The sequence below is a fragment of the Phyllobates terribilis genome, unplaced genomic scaffold (genome assembly GCF_046119375.1).
Source record: "Phyllobates terribilis strain yellow unplaced genomic scaffold, ASM4611937v1 Scaffold_8__6_contigs__length_399053987, whole genome shotgun sequence".
In the NCBI taxonomy this organism is placed as follows: domain Eukaryota; kingdom Metazoa; phylum Chordata; class Amphibia; order Anura; family Dendrobatidae; genus Phyllobates; species Phyllobates terribilis.
The window spans coordinates 381,453,994-381,473,948 of NW_027362768.1; the positions used below are offsets into that span (position 1 = coordinate 381,453,994).

The 19,955-nt window shown below is 51.3% G+C and overlaps 1 protein-coding gene across 1 annotated transcript in view; it reads left to right on the forward strand.

The window, feature by feature from the left end:
- The window catches only part of SUMF1 (sulfatase modifying factor 1), a 21,021-nt gene continuing 1,066 nt past the window's right edge, over positions 1 to 19,955 (forward strand). The window contains exons 1-7 of the mRNA XM_073645041.1: positions 1 to 250; positions 4,360 to 4,533; positions 4,772 to 4,846; positions 6,970 to 7,052; positions 17,041 to 17,163; positions 19,584 to 19,698; positions 19,801 to 19,914. Of these exons, the coding sequence (XP_073501142.1) occupies positions 50 to 250; positions 4,360 to 4,533; positions 4,772 to 4,846; positions 6,970 to 7,052; positions 17,041 to 17,163; positions 19,584 to 19,698; positions 19,801 to 19,914 (885 nt within the window). The 5' untranslated portion in view covers positions 1 to 49. The remainder of the gene's footprint in view (positions 251 to 4,359; positions 4,534 to 4,771; positions 4,847 to 6,969; positions 7,053 to 17,040; positions 17,164 to 19,583; positions 19,699 to 19,800; positions 19,915 to 19,955) is intronic.

A 19,955-nucleotide genomic window follows, 5' to 3' on the forward strand; every position in this document is an offset into this window, starting at 1 on the left:
AGCGCAGCCGGTACCACAGGTCACCTGACTGCAGTCACATGACCCGGCCATGGCGGCGCTGTACCCCGGGCTGTGGGCGCTGCTGTGCTCTGTGCTGCTCCGCCCGGTACCGCTGCTCGGAGACTGCGGCTGTAACTCTGCGCAGAGAGCGGGCAGTGCACACAGCCACCAGCAGGGGGCGGCCTACAGGTACTCCCGGGGAGCCAATGAGCCGCCAGCAACGGGGACCGAAGCCGAGCACCGGGACAAGGTACAGGCGGGAGAGGGACCTGAGGGAGGAGGGGCAGGAGAAGGACCTGGGGGAGGCGGAGGAAGAGGCAGGAGAGGGACCTGGGGGCGGAGGAGAGGGACCTGGGGACAGAGGAGGTGGGGGCAGGAGAAGGACCTGGGGGAGGCGGAGGAAGAGGCAGGAGAGGGACCTGGGGGCGGAGGAGGGGGCAGGTGGGGGACCTGGGGCAGGAGGAGGGACCTGTGGGAGGCGGAGGAAGAGGCAGGAGAGGGACTCGGGGGAGGCGGAGGAAGAGGCAGGAGAGGGACCCGGGGGAGGCGGAGGAAGAGGCTGGAGAGGGACCCGGGGGAGGCGGAGGAAGAGGCTGGAGAGGGACCCGGGGGAGGCGGAGGAAGAGGCAGGAGAGGGACCCGGGGGAGGCGGAGGAAGAGGCAGGAGAGGGACCCTGGGGAAGCGGAGGAAGAGGCAGGAGAGGGACCCCGGGGAGGCGGAGGAAGAGGCAGGAGAGGAACCCGGGGGAGGCGGAGGAAGAGGCAGGAGAGGGACCCGGGGGAGGCGGAGGAAGAGGCAGGAGAGGGACCCGGGGGAGGCCTAGGAAGAGGCAGGAGAGGAACCCGGGGGAAGCGGAGGAAGAGGCAGGAGAGGGACCCGGGGGAGGCGGAGGAAGAGACAGGAGAGGGACCCGGGGGAGGCGGAGGAAGAGGCAGGAGAGGGACCCGGGGGAGGCGGAGGAAGAGGCAGGAGAGGGACCTGGGGGAGGAAGAGGCAGGAGAGGGACCCGGGGGAGGCGGAGGAAGAGGCAGGAGATGAACCCGGGGGAGGCGGAGGAAGAGGCAGGAGAGGGACCTGGGGGCGGTGGAGGGGGCAGGTGGGGGACCTGGGGCGGGAGGGGGCAGGAGAGGGAGGAGGGGGCAGGAGAGGAACCTTGGGGAAGCAGAGGAAGAGACAGGAGAGGGACCTGGGGGAGGCGGAGGAAGAGACAGGAGAGGGACCTGGGGGAGGCGGAGGAAGAGACAGGAGAGGGACCCGGGGGAGGCGGAGGAAGAGACAGGAGAGGGACCCGGGGGAGGCGGAGGAAGAGACAGGAGAGGGACCCGTGGGAGGCGGAGGAAGAGGCAGGAGAGGGACCCGGGGGAGGCGGAGGAAGAGGCAGGAGAGGGACCCGGGGGAGGCGGAGGAAGAGGCAGGAGAGGGACCCGGGGGAGGCGGAGGAAGAGGCAGGAGAGGGACCCGGGGGAGGCGGAGGAAGAGGCAGGAGAGGGACCCGGGGGAGGCGGAGGAAGAGGCAGGAGAGGGACCCGGGGGAGGCGGAGGAAGAGGCAGGAGAGGGACCCGGGGGAGGCGGAGGAAGAGGCAGGAGAGGAACCTGGGGGAGGCGGAGGAAGAGGCAGGAGAGGGACCCGGGGGAGGCGGAGGAAGAGGCAGGAGAGGGACCCGGGGGAGGCGGAGGAAGAGGCAGGAAAGGGACCCGGGGGAGGCGGAGGAAGAGGCAGGAGAGGGACCTGGGGCAGGAGAGGGAGGAGGGGGCAGGAGAGGAACCTTGGGGAAGCAGAGGAAGAGACAGGAGAGGGACCTGGGGGAGGCGGAGGAAGAGACAGGAGAGGGACCTGGGGGAGGCGGAGGAAGAGACAGGAGAGGGACCTGTGGGAGGCGGAGGAAGAGGCAGGAGAGGGACCCGGGGGAGGCGGAGGAAGAGGCAGGAGAGGGACCCGGGGGAGGCGGAGGAAGAGGCAGGAGAGGGACCCGGGGGAGGCGGAGGAAGAGGCAGGAGAGGGACCCGGGGGAGGCGGAGGAAGAGGCAGGAAAGGGACCCGGGGGAGGCGGAGGAAGAGGCAGGAGAGGGACCCGGGGGAGGCGGGGGAAGAGGCAGGAGAGGGACCCGGGGGAGGCGGAGGAAGAGGCAGGAGAGGGACCCGGGGGAGGCGGAGGAAGAGGCAGGAGAGGGACCCGGGGGAGGCGGAGGAAGAGGCAGGAGAGGGACCCGGGGGAGGCGGAGGAAGAGGCAGGAGAGGGACCCGGGGGAGGCGGAGGAAGAGGCAGGAGAGGGACCCGGGGGAGGCGGAGGAAGAGGCAGGAGAGGGACCCGGGGGAGGCGGAGGAAGAGGCAGGAGAGGGACCCGGGGGAGGCGGAGGAAGAGGCAGGAGAGGGACCCGGGGGAGGCGGAGGAAGAGGCAGGAGAGGGACCCGGGGGAGGCGGAGGAAGAGGCAGGAGAAGGACCCGGGGGAGGCGGAGGAAGAGGCAGGAGAGGGACCCGGGGGAGGCGGAGGAAGAGGCAGGAGAGGGACCCGGGGGAGGCGGAGGAAGAGGCAGGAGAGGGACCCGGGGGAGGCGGAGGAAGAGGCAGGAGAGGGACCCGGGGGAGGCGGAGGAAGAGGCAGGAGAGGGACCCGGGGGAGGCGGAGGAAGAGGCAGGAGAGGGACCCGGGGGAGGCGGAGGAAGAGGCAGGAGAGGGACCCGGGGGAGGCGGAGGAAGAGGCAGGAGAGGAACCCGGGGAAGGCGGAGGAAGAGGCAGGAGAGGGACCCGGGGGAGGCGGAGGAAGAGGCAGGAGAGGGACCCGGGGGAGGAGAGGGAGGAGGGGGCAGGAGAGGAACCTTGGGGAAGCAGAGGAAGAGACAGGAGAGGGACCTGGGAGAGGCGGAGGAAGAGACAGGAGAGGGACCTGGGGGAGGCGGAGGAAGAGACAGGAGAGGGACCTGTGGGAGGCGGAGGAAGAGGCAGGAGAGGGACCCGGGGGAGGCGGAGGAAGAGGCAGGAGAGGGACCCGGGGGAGGCGGAGGAAGAGGCAGGAGAGGGACCCGGGGGAGGTGGAGGAAGAGGCAGGAGAGGGACCCGGGGGAGGCGGAGGAAGAGGCAGGAGAGGGACCCGGGGGAGGCGGAGGAAGAGGCAGGAGAGGGACCCGGGGGAGGCGGAGGAAGAGGCAGGAGAGGGACCCGGGGGAGGTGGAGGAAGAGGCAGGAGAGGGACCCGGGGGAGGCGGAGGAAGAGGCAGGAGAGGGACCCGGGGGAGGCGGAGGAAGAGGCAGGAGAGGGACCCGGGGGAGGCGGAGGAAGAGGCAGGAGAGGGACCCGGGGCGGGAGGGGGCAGGAGAGGGAGGAGGGGGCAGGAGAGGGACCCGGGGGAGGCGGAGGAGGGGGCAGGAGAGGGACCCGGGGGAGGCGGAGGAAGAGGCAGGAGAGGGACCCGGGGGAGGCGGAGGAAGAGGCAGGAGAGGGACCCGGGGGAGGCGGAGGAAGAGGCAGGAGAGGGACCCGGGGGAGGCGGAGGAAGAGGCAGGAGAGGGACCCGGGGGAGGCGGAGGAAGAGGCAGGAGAGGGACCCGGGGGAGGCGGAGGAAGAGGCAGGAGAGGGACCCGGGGGAGGCGGAGGAAGAGGCAGGAGAGGGACCCGGGGGAGGCGGAGGAAGAGGCAGGAGAGGGACCCGGGGGAGGCGGAGGAAGAGGCAGGAGAGGGACCCGGGGGAGGCGGAGGAAGAGGCAGGAGAGGGACCCGGGGGAGGCGGAGGAAGAGGCAGGAGAGGGACCCGGGGGAGGCGGAGGAAGAGGCAGGAGAGGGACCTGGGGGCGGTGGAGGGGGCAGGTGGGGGACCTGGGGCGGGAGGGGGCAGGAGAGGGAGGAGGGGGCAGGAGAGGAAACTGGGGCGGGAGGGGGCAGGAGAGGAAACTGGGGCGGGAGGGGGCAGGAGAGGGAGGAGGGGGCAGGAGAGGAACCTTGGGGAAGCAGAGGAAGAGACAGGAGAGGGACCTGGGGGAGGCGGAGGAAGAGGCAGGAGAGGGACCTGTGGGAGGCGGAGGAAGAGGCAGGAGAGGGACCCGGGGGAGGCAGAGGAAGAGGCAGGAGAGGGACCCGGGGGAGGCGGAGGAAGAGGCAGGAGAGGGACTTGGGGGAGGCGGAGGAAGAGGCAGGAGAGGGACCCGGGGGAGGCGGAGGAAGAGGCAGGAGAGGGACCTGGGGGAGGCGGAGGAAGAGGCAGGAGAGGAACCTGGGGGAGGCGAAGGAAGAGGCAGGAGAGGGACCTGGGGGAGGCGGAGGAAGAGGCAGGAGAGGGACCTCGGGGAGGATTTTGGTGACAGAAGGAGCCGTGTCAGTCACTGAATCCTGGTAGTTAACACTTTACTCCCCACAGATGGTCCTGCTGCCCTCGGGGGCATTTACTATGGGAACGGATGAGCCAGCGATTCCCCTGGACGGTGAGAGTCCGGCACGGAGAGTCCACATTGACTCGTTCTATATGGACAAATATGAAGTCAGCAACTTGGAGTTTGAAAAGTTTGTGGGGGCGACTGGTTATGTGACCGAGGTGAGAACTGCAGACAGTGCGTCCTGTATCCCGATACTGCTGCACACGGGTGATGTACTACTGCTCCCATTATCTGCAGGTCATATTCCCATCAGGACTTTAATCCTGTTACATTGTTATTATGCTCTTAAAGGGGCAGTAACCTTGCAGTCGTCAACCATTGCAGGCTGGGGAGCCGCTGACGGTTGCGTTGTTTTTCCATGCTGCTGATTGTCACGTCTTCCCTTCTGATTTCCAGGCTGAGACGTTCGGGGACTCGTTTGTATTTGAAGGTTTGATAAGTGAAGAAATAAAAAGCGGCATTGACCAGGCGGTGAGTGCGATACATGACTGATACGCTGTATGTGTGTATTTAAAGGGTACAACGAGCTTATTTTACCCCATTGTTTCTAAAATGAAGAGAGGCAGATTGGCAAAAAGTATTGATTGAAAATCTTCTGTTTTGCGTATGCAGCTCCTATGCAGAGCTATGAGTCTCCATGGTTACAGACTACAGACTAGACTTAGTGCACAGTCCTGTGTTGCTTCCTTTCCCCCTTTTTTCGATACTTTTACTCTATGTGGGTATAGGAGCTGCAGACACGAGGCGGGGAGGTTTTTCAGTCAGTAGTTGCCTATTACTTATTCTTTATGTACATTGTAACTAGTAAACATTCACAGATTTCCTTTAAGAAACCTTTCGCCCGCTGTCAGCTTATAATCATCGGCGTCATCTTTGTGCTCGGTGTCCGCCATGGTGACCTCGTCCGGAGGTCTGTAATTAGCGCTTATCCCCCAATTCTTCAGGACTGGAGTTTCTTACTCTCGTCTTGATGAAGATTGTGCCAGAGTAAAATGCACCGACTCCACCAGACGCGTGCGCCTAATAATGGATGTGCCGCATTTTTCTGCTGCCATGGACCCTCCACAAGAATGTTCTCCGGCCGGGGACCGAAGCACGTTTCTTTCATAATTTACACCTCTTTTGAGGGGGCAGGAGACGGAGGAGGGGGCAGGATACGGAGATGGGGGGCAGAGGAAAGGGCAGGGGATGGAGCTGGGGGGCGGAGGAGAGGGCAGGGGACGGACCTGGGGCGCAGGGGAAGGGGCAGGAGACGGACCTGGGGCGCGGAGGAAGGAGCAGGAGACGGACCTGGGGCGCGGAGGCGGGGGCAGGAGACGGACCTGGGGCGCGGAGGCGGGGGCAGGAGACGGACCTGGGGCGCGGAGGCGGGGGCAGGAGACGGACCTGGGGCGCGGAGGCGGGGGCAGGAGACGGACCTGGGGCGCGGAGGCGGGGGCAGGAGACGGACCTGGGGCGCGGAGGCGGGGGCAGGAGACGGACCTGGGGCGCGGAGGCGGGGGCAGGAGACGGAGCTGGGGGGAGAAGGAGGGGGCAGGAGACGGAGCTGGGGGGAGGAGGAGGGGGCAGGAGACGGAGCTGGGGGGAGGAGGAGGGGGCAGGAGATGGAGCTGGGGGGGCGCAGGAGGGGGGCAGGAGACGGAGCTGGGGGGGGCGCAGGAGGGGGCAGGAGACGGAGCTGGGGGGGCCGCAGGAGGGGGCAGGAGACGGAGCTGGGGGGGGAGGAGGAGGGGGCAGGAGACGGAGCGGGGGGGAGGAGGAGGGGGCAGGAGACGGAGCGGGGGGGAGGAGGGGGCAGGAGACGGAGCGGGGGGGGAGGAGGAAGGGGCAGGAGACGGAGCGAGGGGGCAGGAGACGGAGCGGGGGGGAGGGGGCAGGAGACGGAGCGGGGGGGGAGGAGGGGGCAGGAGACGGAGCGGGGGGGGGGAGGGGGCAGGAGACAGCGGGGGGGAGGAGGAGGGGGCCGGAGACGGAGCTGGGGGGCGGAGGAGGGGGCAGGAGATTGACACCTCTTTTGAGCAGAATGTTGCACGCCACACAACAGAGGCTGAAAATAGATTGCTGGGATCTTTAGTTCCACAGCCGAGCCATCGCCCAGCTCTTCTGGTGGAGGATTCCTTCCTCTGATCGCAGCCGGCCGCGCTTCGCTCAGACTCTGATTAGCAGCGGTGCTCACAGGGGACCCGAACATCTCTAAACTAATTATCATTTGTGCTAATTAGATGAAACGCAATTATAATCCTGTTACCCTGCTGGGACGTGCAGCGCTGCTCTCCGCTTACCCAAGGTGAATGTGTGGGGGAGGCGGCACTGCAGGGGTTAATTCTGCTCTTGAATATGGCGCTAGTCAAGTGTTAAAATCGGGAGCAGATTCCGGCGTCACGTGACCCACGTCTACAATACGAGTTATTGTATGGCCGCCCCCCTTACATGGAATGGACAGTGATGGCTGCGGGCGCCGCTGTTCAGCTCCACATCCAGACGGAGCGGAGAATGCTTGTGACGCGCGTCCCGTTCACGCCCGGGATGAGCGGCGTGTGACTGATGCGCGGTGACACGGCTCTGTGCTGATGGTGGTGTCGTCCTTTGCTCAGGTTGCAGCTGCTCCCTGGTGGCTCCCGGTGAAAGGAGCAGATTGGAGACATCCGGAAGGACCCGACTCCGATATCCAGGAAAGGTATCCGAAAGCTGACGTCTGCATGTGCAACCGAGCGTTCTCCAGTCACATCCAAAGCTGCATTCCCCAGAGTGGAAATCTGAAAATTTGTGATTGCAGCTTTGAATGTGACTGGAGCATAAAACACAATGTAGCAAGATGAAGACCTCACATTACAGCAGCTGAATGATGGTGCTTAGACCTAAGCAAAAAGGCTCACAGGACCCCGGAGCAGGGGCCACATCGGTAGTCGATGACCGCCAGAGGTCCCCAAAAAGACCCCAGAGCAGTGGCCACATCGGTGGTCATTTGCCGTTAGCCCTGTGGACCTCGTCCTACCTGCCGCCATCACCTACACCTCTGATTAATGAGCTCAGCTGATGTCATCAGGCTGCAATGATGACATCACGGAAATTCGAAGAGGCGGCAGGTAGGAGGAGGTGCACGGGGTTCTGGTCTGGTGGCCGCGGACCCCCAATGTGGCCTCTAGACCGGGGTATTTTTTTTTTCTCGCCTGATTTTTAGCGCGATGCTAGATCCAGTGCAAACTACTTCTATCTGTGGGATCCGTTCTTATGCTTTTGTTACAGAGGTGCGCCAGAGAAAATGATCATATCCCTCCCAATATCAGCTGATTTGGGGCACGTTTTGCAGCACTTCGCCAGTGAAGGTGCCCCCTGCTGTCACATGAATTGGTGGATACATTGTATCCATTGTGAAACATTGTATCCATTGTGAAACATTGTATCCACTATAAAGGGTTATTCTCAAAATCACAATGTGGCCTTATAATATTGAACATTTATTTGTGACCATATAAGCCATTATTAAATCTGCCCCATTTTGCAAATATCACCTCCCCCCCCCCCCCCTAAGCTTTGCCCCTCGGGCTCCGGTTACTTTTCAGTTGCCCTTGGAACCTTCCTGTAGATCCAGGGGTCTTGGTCGATCCTGCGCTGTCTCTCTTGTCTGCTGCATTGTGCCGCCATAGCGGTCCTATGTCTAGAATGAGGACATAGGATGTCACAGAAAGGAGCAAAGCCGAGAACTCCTACCTGGAAACTGCAGTGTCTGTGTGCTGGTGCCTAAGAGGAGAGATGTACTGCAGGATGGGGCTGTATACAGGCGGCTGAGAAGAGAGATGTACTGCAGGATGAGGCTGTGTACAGGCGGCTGAGAGGAGAGATGTACTGCAGGATGGGACTGTGTACAGGCGGCTGAGAGGAGATATGTACTGCAGGATGGGGCTGTATACAGGTGGCTAAGAGGAGAGATGTACTGCAGGATGGGGCTGTGTACAGGCGGCTGAGAAAAGAGATGTACTGCAGGATGGGGCTGTGTACAGGCGGCTGAGAGGAGAGATGTACTGCAGGATGGGGCTGTGTACAGGCGGCTGAGAGGAGAGATGTACTGCAGGATGGGGCTGTATACAGGTGGCTAAGAGGAGAGATGTACTGCAGGATGGGGCTGTGCATAGGTGGCTGAGAAGAGAGATGTACTGCAGGATGGGGCTGTATACAGGCGGCTGAGAGAAGAGATGTACTGCAGGATGGGGCTATATACAGGCGGCTGAGAAGAGAGATGTACTGCAGGATGGGGCTATATACAGGCGGCTGAGAAGAGAGATCTACTGCAGGATGGGGCTGTGTACAGGCGGCTAAGAGGAGAGATGTACTTCAGGATGGGGCTGTGCATAGGTGGCTGAGAAGAGAGATGTACTGCAGGATGGGGCTGTATACAGGCAGCTGAGAGGAGAGATGTACTGCAGGATGGGGCTGTATACAGGCGGCTGAGAGGAGAGATGTACTGCAGGATGGGGCTGTGTACAGGCGGCTGAGAAGAGAGATGTACTGCAGGATGGGGCTGTATACAGGCGGCTGAGAAGAGAGATGTACTGCAGGATGGGGCTGTATACAGGCGGCTGAGAAGAGAGATGTACTGCAGGATGGGGCTGTATACAGGCGGCTGAGAAGAGAGGTGTACTGCAGGATGGGGCTGTGTACAGGCGGCTAAGAGGAGAGAGACACTGCAGGATGGGGCTGTGTACAGGCGGCTGAGAGGAGAGATGTACTGCAGGATGGGGCTGTATACAGGCGGCTGAGAAGAGAGATGTACTGCAGAGTGGGGCTGTATACAGGCGGCAGAGAAGAGAGATGTACTGCAGGATGGGGCTGTGTACAGGCGGCTGAGAGGAGAGATGTACTGCAGAGTGGGGCTGTATACAGGCGGCTGAGAGGAGAGATGTACTGCAGAGTGGGGCTGTATACAGGCGGCTGAGAGGAGAGATGTACTGCAGAGTGGGGCTTTATACAGGCGGCAGAGAAGAGAGATGTACTGCAGGATGGAGCTGTATACAGGCGGCTGAGAAGAGAGATGTACTGCAGAGTGGGGCTGTGTACAGGCAATTGAGAGAAGATATGTACTGCAGGGTGGGGCTGTGTACAGGCAATTGAGAGGAGATATGTACTGCAGGGTGGGGCTGTATACAGGCAATTGAGAGGAGATATGTACTGCAGGATGGGGCTGTATACAGGCAATTGAGAGGAGATATGTACTGCAGGATGGGGCTGTATACAGGCAATTGAGAGGAGATATGTACTGCAGGATGGGGCTGTATACAGGCAATTGAGAGGAGATATGTACTGCAGGATAGGGCTGTATACAGGCAATTGAGAGGAGATATGTATTGCAGGATGGGGCTGTATACAGGCAATTGAGAGGAGATATGTACTGCAGGATGGGGCTGTATACAGGCAATTGAGAGGAGATATGTACTGCAGAGTGGGGCTGTGTACAGGCGGCTGAGAGGAGAGAGGTACTGCAGGATGGGGCTGTATACAGGTGGCTGAGGGGAGATATGTACTGCAGGATGGGGCTGTATACATGATACATGAGGCTGCGAGGACAAATATACTGCAGTATAGGCTGTATACAGGGAGCTGAGATTATATACTGCAAAATGGGGCTGTATATACAGGGGATAGAAAGGAGAGATATACTGCAGGATAGGCTGCACATGCAAAGGATAGACATATACAATTTTACAGGATGAGCTCTATATGGGGGGGCTGAGATTAGTTGAGCTGTGTTAGTGGCCTGAGACAACAATCATGTGGAACTGAAAATGCCATTCTACTGATGCATATTGCAGAGGATTATCTTCTGTTGTATGCATCAACAGAGCAGCATATGTGGTTTCGCAACACTGACCTGTCTACAGCAGGCAGCAAACAGTTCTGCACTACCATTGTGGAAGATGGCCGAATAGTTGAGCTTTGCTAGTACCAGCAAATGATGATGTAAAACCACACAGACAGGTATACTGATGTAGATGGCAGAAGATGATATCCCGTAGGAAGGATGCTGTACAGGAGCAGACAGTGCAGAGGCAGAAGGTGAATCCTACATTTACAGGAGCATCTCACTAAATTAGAATATCATCAGAACGTTAATTTATTTCAGTTCTTCAATACAGAAAGTGAAACTCCTATATTATATAGAGTCATTACACACAGAGGGATCTATTATATAGAGTCATTACACACAGAGGCATCTATTATATAGAGTCATTACACACAGAGCGATCTATTATATAGAGTCATTACACACAGAGGGATCTATTATATAGTCATTACACACAGAGGGATCTATTATATAGAGTCATTACACACAGAGCGATCTATTATATAGAGTCATTACACACAGAGGGATCTATTATATAGAGTCATTACACACAGAGGGATCTATTATATAGAGTCATTACACACAGAGGGATCTATTATATAGAGTCATTACACACAGAGGGATCTATTATATAGAGTCATTACACACAGAGGGATCTATTATATAGAGTCATTACACAGAGGGATCTATTATATAGAGTCATTACACACAGAGGGATCTATTATATAGAGTCATTACACACAGAGGGATCTATTATATAGTCATTACACACAGAGGGATCTATTATATAGAGTCTTTACACACAGAGGGATCTATTATATAGTCATTACACACAGAGGGATCTATTATATAGAGTCATTACACACAGAGGGATCTATTAAATAGTCATTACACGCAGAGTGATCTATTAAATAGTCATTACACGCAGAGTGATCTATTAAAGAGTCATTACACGCAGAGGGATCTATTATATAGTCATTATACGCAGAGGGATCTATTATATAGTCATTATACGCAGAGGGATCTATTATATAGAGTCATTATACGCAGAGGGATCTATTATATAGAGTCATTACACGCAGAGGGATCTATTATATAGAGTCATTACACGCAGAGGGATCTATTATATAGTCATTACACGCAGAGGGATCTATTATATAGAGTCATTACACGCAGAGGGATCTATTATATAGAGTCATTACACGCAGAGGGATCTATTATATAGAGTCATTACACGCAGAGGGATCTATTATATAGAGTCATTACACGCAGAGGGATCTATTATATAGAGTCATTCCACGCAGAGGGATCTATTCTATAGAGTCATTCCACGCAGAGGGATCTATTCTATAGAGTCATTCCACGCAGAGGGATCTATTATATAGAGTCATTACACGCAGAGGGATCTATTATATAGAGTCATTACACGCAGAGGGGTCTATTGTATAGAGTCATTACACGCAGAGGGGTCTATTGTATAGAGTCATTACACGCAGAGGGGTCTATTGTATAGAGTCATTACACGCAGAGGGATCTATTGTATAGAGTCATTACACGCAGAGGGATCTATTATATAGTCATTCCACGCAGAGGGATCTATTATATAGAGTCATTCCACGCAGAGGGATCTATTATATAGAGTCATTCCACGCAGAGGGATCTATTATATAGTCATTCCACGCAGAGGGATCTATTATATAGAGTCATTCCACGCAGAGGGATCTATTATATAGAGTCATTCCACGCAGAGGGATCTATTATATAGAGTCATTCCACGCAGAGGGATCTATTATATAGAGTCATTCCACGCAGAGGGATCTATTATATAGAGTCATTCCACGCAGAGGGATCTATTATATAGAGTCATTCCACGCAGAGGGGTCTATTGTATAGAGTCATTCCACGCAGAGGGGTCTATTGTATAGAGTCATTACACGCAGAGGGGTCTATTGTATAGAGTCATTACACGCAGAGGGATCTATTATATAGTCATTCCACGCAGAGGGATCTATTATATAGTCATTCCACGCAGAGGGATCTATTATATAGAGTCATTCCACGCAGAGGGATCTATTATATAGTCATTCCACGCAGAGGGATCTATTATATAGAGTCATTCCACGCAGAGGGATCTATTATATAGAGTCATTCCACGCAGAGGGATCTATTATATAGAGTCATTCCACGCAGAGGGATCTATTATATAGTCATTCCACGCAGAGGGATCTATTATATAGAGTCATTCCACGCAGAGGGATCTATTATATAGAGTCATTCCACGCAGAGGGATCTATTATATAGAGTCATTCCACGCAGAGGGATCTATTATATAGAGTCATTCCACGCAGAGGGATCTATTATATAGTCATTCCACGCAGAGGGATCTATTATATAGAGTCATTCCACGCAGAGGGGTCTATTGTATAGAGTCATTCCACGCAGAGGGGTCTATTGTATAGAGTCATTACACGCAGAGGGGTCTATTGTATAGAGTCATTACACGCAGAGGGATCTATTATATAGTCATTACAGGCAGAGGGATCTATTGTATAGAGTCATTACAGGCAGAGGGATCTATTGTATAGAGTCATTACAGACAGAGGGATCTATTGTATAGAGTCATTACAGGCAGAGGGATCTATTGTATAGAGTCATTACACGCAGAGGGGTCTATTGTATAGAGTCATTACACGCAGAGGGGTCTATTGTATAGAGTCATTACACGCAGAGGGGTCTATTGTATAGAGTCATTACACGCAGAGGGATCTATTGTATAGAGTCATTACACGCAGAGGGATCTATTGTATAGAGTCATTACACGCAGAGGGATCTATTGTATAGAGTCATTACACGCAGAGGGATCTATTGTATAGAGTCATTACACGCAGAGGGATCTATTGTATAGAGTCATTACACGCAGAGGGATCTATTGTATAGAGTCATTACACGCAGAGGGATCTATTGTATAGAGTCATTACACGCAGAGGGATCTATTGTATAGAGTCATTACACGCAGAGGGATCTATTGTATAGAGTCATTACACGCAGAGGGATCTATTGTATAGAGTCATTACACGCAGAGGGATCTATTGTATAGAGTCATTACACGCAGAGGGATCTATTGTATAGAGTCATTACACGCAGAGGGATCTATTGTATAGTCTCGTTGCACGCAGAGGGATCTATTGTATAGTCTCGTTGCACGCAGAGGGATCTATTGTATAGAGTCGTTGCACGCAGAGGGATCTATTGTATAGAGTCGTTGCACGCAGAGGGATCTATTGTATAGAGTCGTTGCACGCAGAGGGATCTATTGTATAGAGTCGTTGCACGCAGAGGGATCTATTATATAGAGTCGTTGCACGCAGAGGGATCTATTATATAGAGTCGTTGCACGCAGAGGGATCTATTATATAGAGTCGTTGCACGCAGAGGGATCTATTATATAGAGTCGTTGCACGCAGAGGGATCTATTATATAGAGTCGTTGCACGCAGAGGGATCTATTATATAGAGTCGTTGCACGCAGAGGGATCTATTATATAGAGTCGTTGCACGCAGAGGGATCTATTATATAGAGTCGTTGCACGCAGAGGGATCTATTATATAGAGTCGTTGCACGCAGAGGGATCTATTATATAGAGTCGTTGCACGCAGAGGGATCTATTATATAGAGTCGTTGCACGCAGAGGGATCTATTATATAGAGTCGTTGCACGCAGAGGGATCTATTATATAGAGTCGTTGCACGCAGAGGGATCTATTATATAGAGTCGTTGCACGCAGAGGGATCTATTATATAGAGTCGTTGCACGCAGAGGGATCTATTATATAGAGTCGTTGCACGCAGAGGGATCTATTATATAGAGTCGTTGCACGCAGAGGGATCTATTTCACGTGTTTATTTCTGTTAATGTTGATGATTATGGCTTACAGCCAATGGAAACACAAAAGTCATTATCTCAGTAAATTAGAATAATTAACAAAAAACACCTGCAAAGGCTTCCTAAGCATTTAAAAGGGTCCCTTAGTCTATTTCAGTAGGCTCCACAATCATGGGGAAGACTGCTGACGTGACAGATGTCCAGAAGGCAGTCACTGACACACTCCACAAGGTCCCAGAGTCTGGAGGAAGAGTGGAGAGGCCACAATCCAAGCTGCTGGAGGTCTAGTGTGAAGTCTCCACAATCAGTGATGGTTTGGGGGCCATGTCATCTGCTGGTGGAGGTCCACTGTGTTTTATCAAGACCAAAGTCAGCGCCGCCGTCTACCAGGACATTTTACAGCACTTCATGCTTCCCTCTGCCGACAAGCTTTATGGAGATGGAAATGTCATTCTCCAGCAGGACTTGGTCCCTGTCCACACTGCCAAAAGTACCAATCCCTGGTTTACACACAACAGGATCACTGTGCTTGATTGGCAGCAAACTCACCTGACCTTAACCCCATAGAGAATCTATTATAGAGAATCTATGGGGTATTGTCAAGAGGAAGATGAGAGACACCAGACCCCACAATGCAGACGAGCTGAAGGCTGCTATCAAAGCCACCTGGGCTTCCATAACCCCTCAGCAGGGCCACAGGCTGATCGCCTCCATGCCACAGGCTGATCCCTCCATGCCACAGGCTGATCGCCTCCATGCCACAGGCTGATCGCCTCCATGCCACAGGCTGATCGCCTCCATGCCACAGGCTGATCGCCTCCATGCCACAGGCTGATCGCCTCCATGCCACAGGCTGATCCCTCCATGCCACAGGCTGATCCCTCCATGCCACAGGCTGATCCCTCCATGCCACAGGCTGATCCCTCCATGCCACATTGCCGTATTGATGCAGTAATTGATGCACAAGGAGCCCGACCAAGTATCACTCTGTGTGTAATGACTCTATATAATAGATCCCTCTGTGTGTAATGACTCTATATAATAGATCGCTCTGTGTGTAATGACTCTATATAATAGATCCCTCTGTGTGTAATGACTCTATATAATAGATCGCTCTGTGTGTAATGACTCTATATAATAGATCCCTCTGTGTGTAATGACTCTATATAATAGATCCCTCTGTGTGTAATGACTCTATATAATAGATCCCTCTGTGTGTAATGACTATATAATAGATCCCTCTGTGTGTAATGACTCTATATAATAGATCCCTCTGTGTGTAATGACTCTATAATAGATCCCTCTGTGTGTAATGACTCTATATAATAGATCCCTCTGTGTGTAATGACTATATAATAGATCCCTCTGTGTGTAATGACTATATAATAGATCCCTCCGTGTGTAATGACTCTATACAATAGATCCCTCCGTGTGTAATGACTCTATATAATAGATCCCTCTGCGTGTAATGGCTCTATATAATAGACCACTCTGTGTGTAATGACTCTATATAATAGATCCCTCTGTGTGTAATGACTCTATATAATAGATCACTCTGCGTGTAATGACTCTATATAATAGATCCCTCTGCGTGTAATGACTCTATATAATAGATCCCTCTGCGTGTAATGACTCTATATAATAGATCCCTCTGTGTGTAATGACTCTATATAATACATCCCTCTGTGTGTAATGACTCTATATAATACATCCCTCTGTGTGTAATGACTCTATATAATAGATCCCTCTGCGTGTAATGACTCTATAGAATAGATCTCTCTGTGTGTAATGACTCTATATAATACGTCCCTCTGTGTGTAATGACTCTATATAATACATCCCTCTGCGTGTAATGACTCTATATAATAGATCCCTCTGCGTGTAATGACTCTATATAATAGATCCCTCTGCGTGTAATGACTCTATATAATAGATCGCTCTGTGTGTAATCACTCTATATAATAGATCCCTCTGTGTGTAATGACTCTATATAATAGATCCCTCTGCGTGTAATGACTCTATATAATAGATCCCTCTGCGTGTAATGACTCTATATAATAGATCCCTCTGTGTGTAATGACTCTATATAATAGATCCCTCTGTGTGTAATGACTCTATATAATAGATCCCTCTGTGTGTAATGACTCTATATAATAGATCCCTCTGTGTGTAATGACTCTATATAATAGATCCCTCTGCGTGTAATGACTATATAATAGATCCCTCTGTGTGTAATGACTCTATATAATAGATCCCTCTGTGTGTAATGACTCTATAGAATGAGTTTCACTTTTTGGATTGAAGAACTGAAATAAATTAACTTTTTTATTTTATTCTAATGTAGTGAGATGCAGCTGTAGATTAGCTTGATGATAAATCAGTTGGGGAGGGGTCTGCAGCACTCAGGAGAAGCAGGTGCTGCTGGGAAATGTAGTTTTATCAGATTTATGTTGGGCTTAGTCTGTCTGATAACAGTAACTGGATTTACTTTGCTTTGTGAAAAATAACGTGATTTTGGGAATAACCCTTTAATTTCCTTTCTTTGCTCTGCTGCGTGAGCGGGATAACTACTCATCCACTAATGGATGGAAGCCAGAGCTGCAGCGATGACTTGATGCTTCTAACATCACACTGTCATCAGATTTGCAGAAGTCACATAGTGCAATTCTTAAAACTGTAAAACTGTAGACGAGCGCTGCTCCTGGGGAATGTATAAAGCTCTGTAAGAGGTAAAAATAACTGCCGACAACCCTCATGACTTCTCAGTAAATGTCCCTGTCTCTTCTTAAATAATTATACCTGAGGCTCCGTCTGTGCTGAAAGTGCTGATGTGCAGGAAATATATACAGTGCTATAGGTGTCCACACGCTGCGCTCTGCCGGATTAATCCACCCTCACCTCAATTTTATCTTTTGCGTAATGTCACCTCTCATGTTACCCCCAGAATGGATCATCCTGTTCTGCACGTGTCCTGGAACGACGCATCCACCTTCTGCAGCTGGGCCGGGAAGCGGCTCCCAACCGAAGGGGAATGGGAATATGCATGCCGAGGTGGTCTAGAGAACAGGTGCAGTATTATAGTAGTTATATTCTTGTACATAGGGGCAGTATTATAGTAGTTATATTCTTGTACATAGGAGCAGTATTATAGTAGTTATATTCTTGTACATAGGAGCAGTATTATAGTAGTTATATTCTTGTACATAGGGGGCAGTATTATAGTAGTTATATTCTTGTACATAGGGGGCAGTATTATAGTAGTTATATTCTTGTACACAGGAGCAGTATTATAGTAGTTATATTCTTGTACATAGGGGGCAGTATTATAGTAGTTATATTCTTGTACATAGGAGCAGTATTATAGTAGTTATATTCTTGTACATAGGGGCAGTATTATAGTAGTTATATTCTTGTACATAGGGGCAGTATTATAGCAGTTATATTCTTGTACATAGGGGGCAGTGTTACAGTAGTTATATTCTTGTACATAGGGGGCAGTATTATAGTAGTTATATTCTTGTATATAGGAGCAGTATTATAGTAGTTATATTCTTGTACATAGGGGGCAGTATTATAATAGTTATATTCTTGTGCATAGGGGGCAGTATAATAGTAGTTATATTCTTGTACATAGGGGACAGTATTATAGTAGTTATATTCTTGTACATAGGGGCAGTATTATAGTAGTTATATTCTTGTACATAGGAGCAGTATTATAGTAGTTATATTCTTGTACATAGGGGGCTGTATTATAGTAGTTATATTCTTGTACATAGGGGGCAGTATTATAGTAGTTATTTTCTTGTACATAGGGGGCAGTATTATAGTAGTTATATTCTTGTACATAGGGGCAGTATTATAGTAGTTATATTCTTGGACATAGAGGGCACTATTATAGCAGCTATATTCTTGTACATAGGGGCAGTATTATAGTAGTTATATTCTTGTACATAGGAGGTAGTATTATAGTAGTTATATTCTTGTACATAGGGGGTAGTATTATAGTAGTTATATTCTTGTACATAGGGGGCAGTATTATAGTAGGTATATTCTTGTACATAGGGGGCAGTATTATAGTAGTTATATTCTTGTACATAGGGGGCAGTATTATAGTAGTTATATTCTTGTACATAGGAGCAGTATTATAGTAGTTATATTCTTGTACATAGGGGCAGTATTATAGTAGTTATATTCTTGTACATAGGGGGCAGTATTATAGTAGTTATATTCTTGTACATAGGAGCAGTATTATAGTAGTTATATTCTTGTACATAGGGGGCAGTATTATCGTAGTTATATTCTTGTATATAGGAGGCAGTATTATAGTAGTTATATTCTTGTACATAGGGGGCAGTATTATAGTAGTTATATTCTTGTACATAGGGGGCAGTATTATAGTAGTTATATTCTTGTACATAGGAGCAGTATTATAGTAGTTATATTCTTGTACATAGGGGGCAGTATTATAGTAGTTATATTCTTGTACATAGGGGCAGTATTATAGTAGTTATATTCTTGTACATAGGGGGCAGTATTATAGTAGTTATATTCTTGTACATAGGAGCAGTATTATAGTAGTTATATTCTTGTACATAGGAGCAGTATTATAGTAGTTATATTCTTGTACATAGGGGGCAGTATTATAGTAGTTATATTCTTGTATATAGGAGGCAGTATTATAGTAGTTATATTCTTGTACATAGGGGGCAGTATTATAGTAGTTATATTCTTGTACATAGGGGGCAGTATTATAGTAGTTATATTCTTGTACATAGGAGCAGTATTATAGTAGTTATATTGTTGCACATAGGGAGCAGTATTATAGTAGTTATATTCTTGTACATAGGGGCAGTATTATAGTAGTTATATTCTTGTACATAGGGGCAGTATTATAGTAGTTATATTCTTGTACATAGGGGGCAGTATTATAGTAGTTATATTCTTGTACATAGGAGCAGTATTATAGTAGTTATATTCTTGTACATAGGGGGCAGTATTCTAGTTTTTGATCCACTAGATATTTGATGTGATGGTTGGCAGTGCTCTTGGAGTCTATATACTAATATGTGGGTTAATATTGGATCTTCTTTTTCTCTGAACCTCCAGATCTGTGAATGTGTTAAGTCTATATTTAGGATCCCATTTCCCATGTAGCGCAGGAAGCCTTCGCTGATCATTGATCCGTCTAATTATCATTGTTACTAATTGTCTTTATTATGTATTGGCTCCTGTACAGAATCCTGAACGATCTTTTTCGGTGATGTCCTGCATATGTGCATATGATCTTGGGGGGGTGGGCCAGTAGCCGTGATTGACAGCTCGGCGGCTGCTGCTCGGTGGGGCACTGTGGTCTGTAGTAAATGAGTTTGGTTTGGGGGTCTCTTCCTGTGTATTCTCCTCTGTGTAGTGTATTCGCTGTTGTATTCGGGGTCTTTGCCCCCTTTTCTGTTACTTTGTGTTGTGCATTGATTGTATTTTATCCATCAGACTTTTCCCGTGGGGAAACAAACTGGAGCCGAATGGAGAACATTACGCCAACGTGTGGCAGGGAGACTTCCCCGATACTAACACCGGCGCGGATGGCTACGTGTGGACATGTCCGGTGAGTCTCCGCAGGGCGGATGTGGAGCTCTCCGCGGTCATCATCACTTTTCCTGTTACCAGTTTTCGGAGCTGCTTCATTTCTGCGTCCTCTTTCCTCCAGGTGACTGCGTTTCCTCCCAACGGTTATGGCCTCCACAATATGGTGGGAAACGCCTGGGAGTGGACATCGGACTGGTGGAGTGCGCAGCACGCGGCCGGCGAGGCGCACAACCCGGTGAGCGGGTGCCTTCCTTATTTGCTATATTAAGGCCCAGC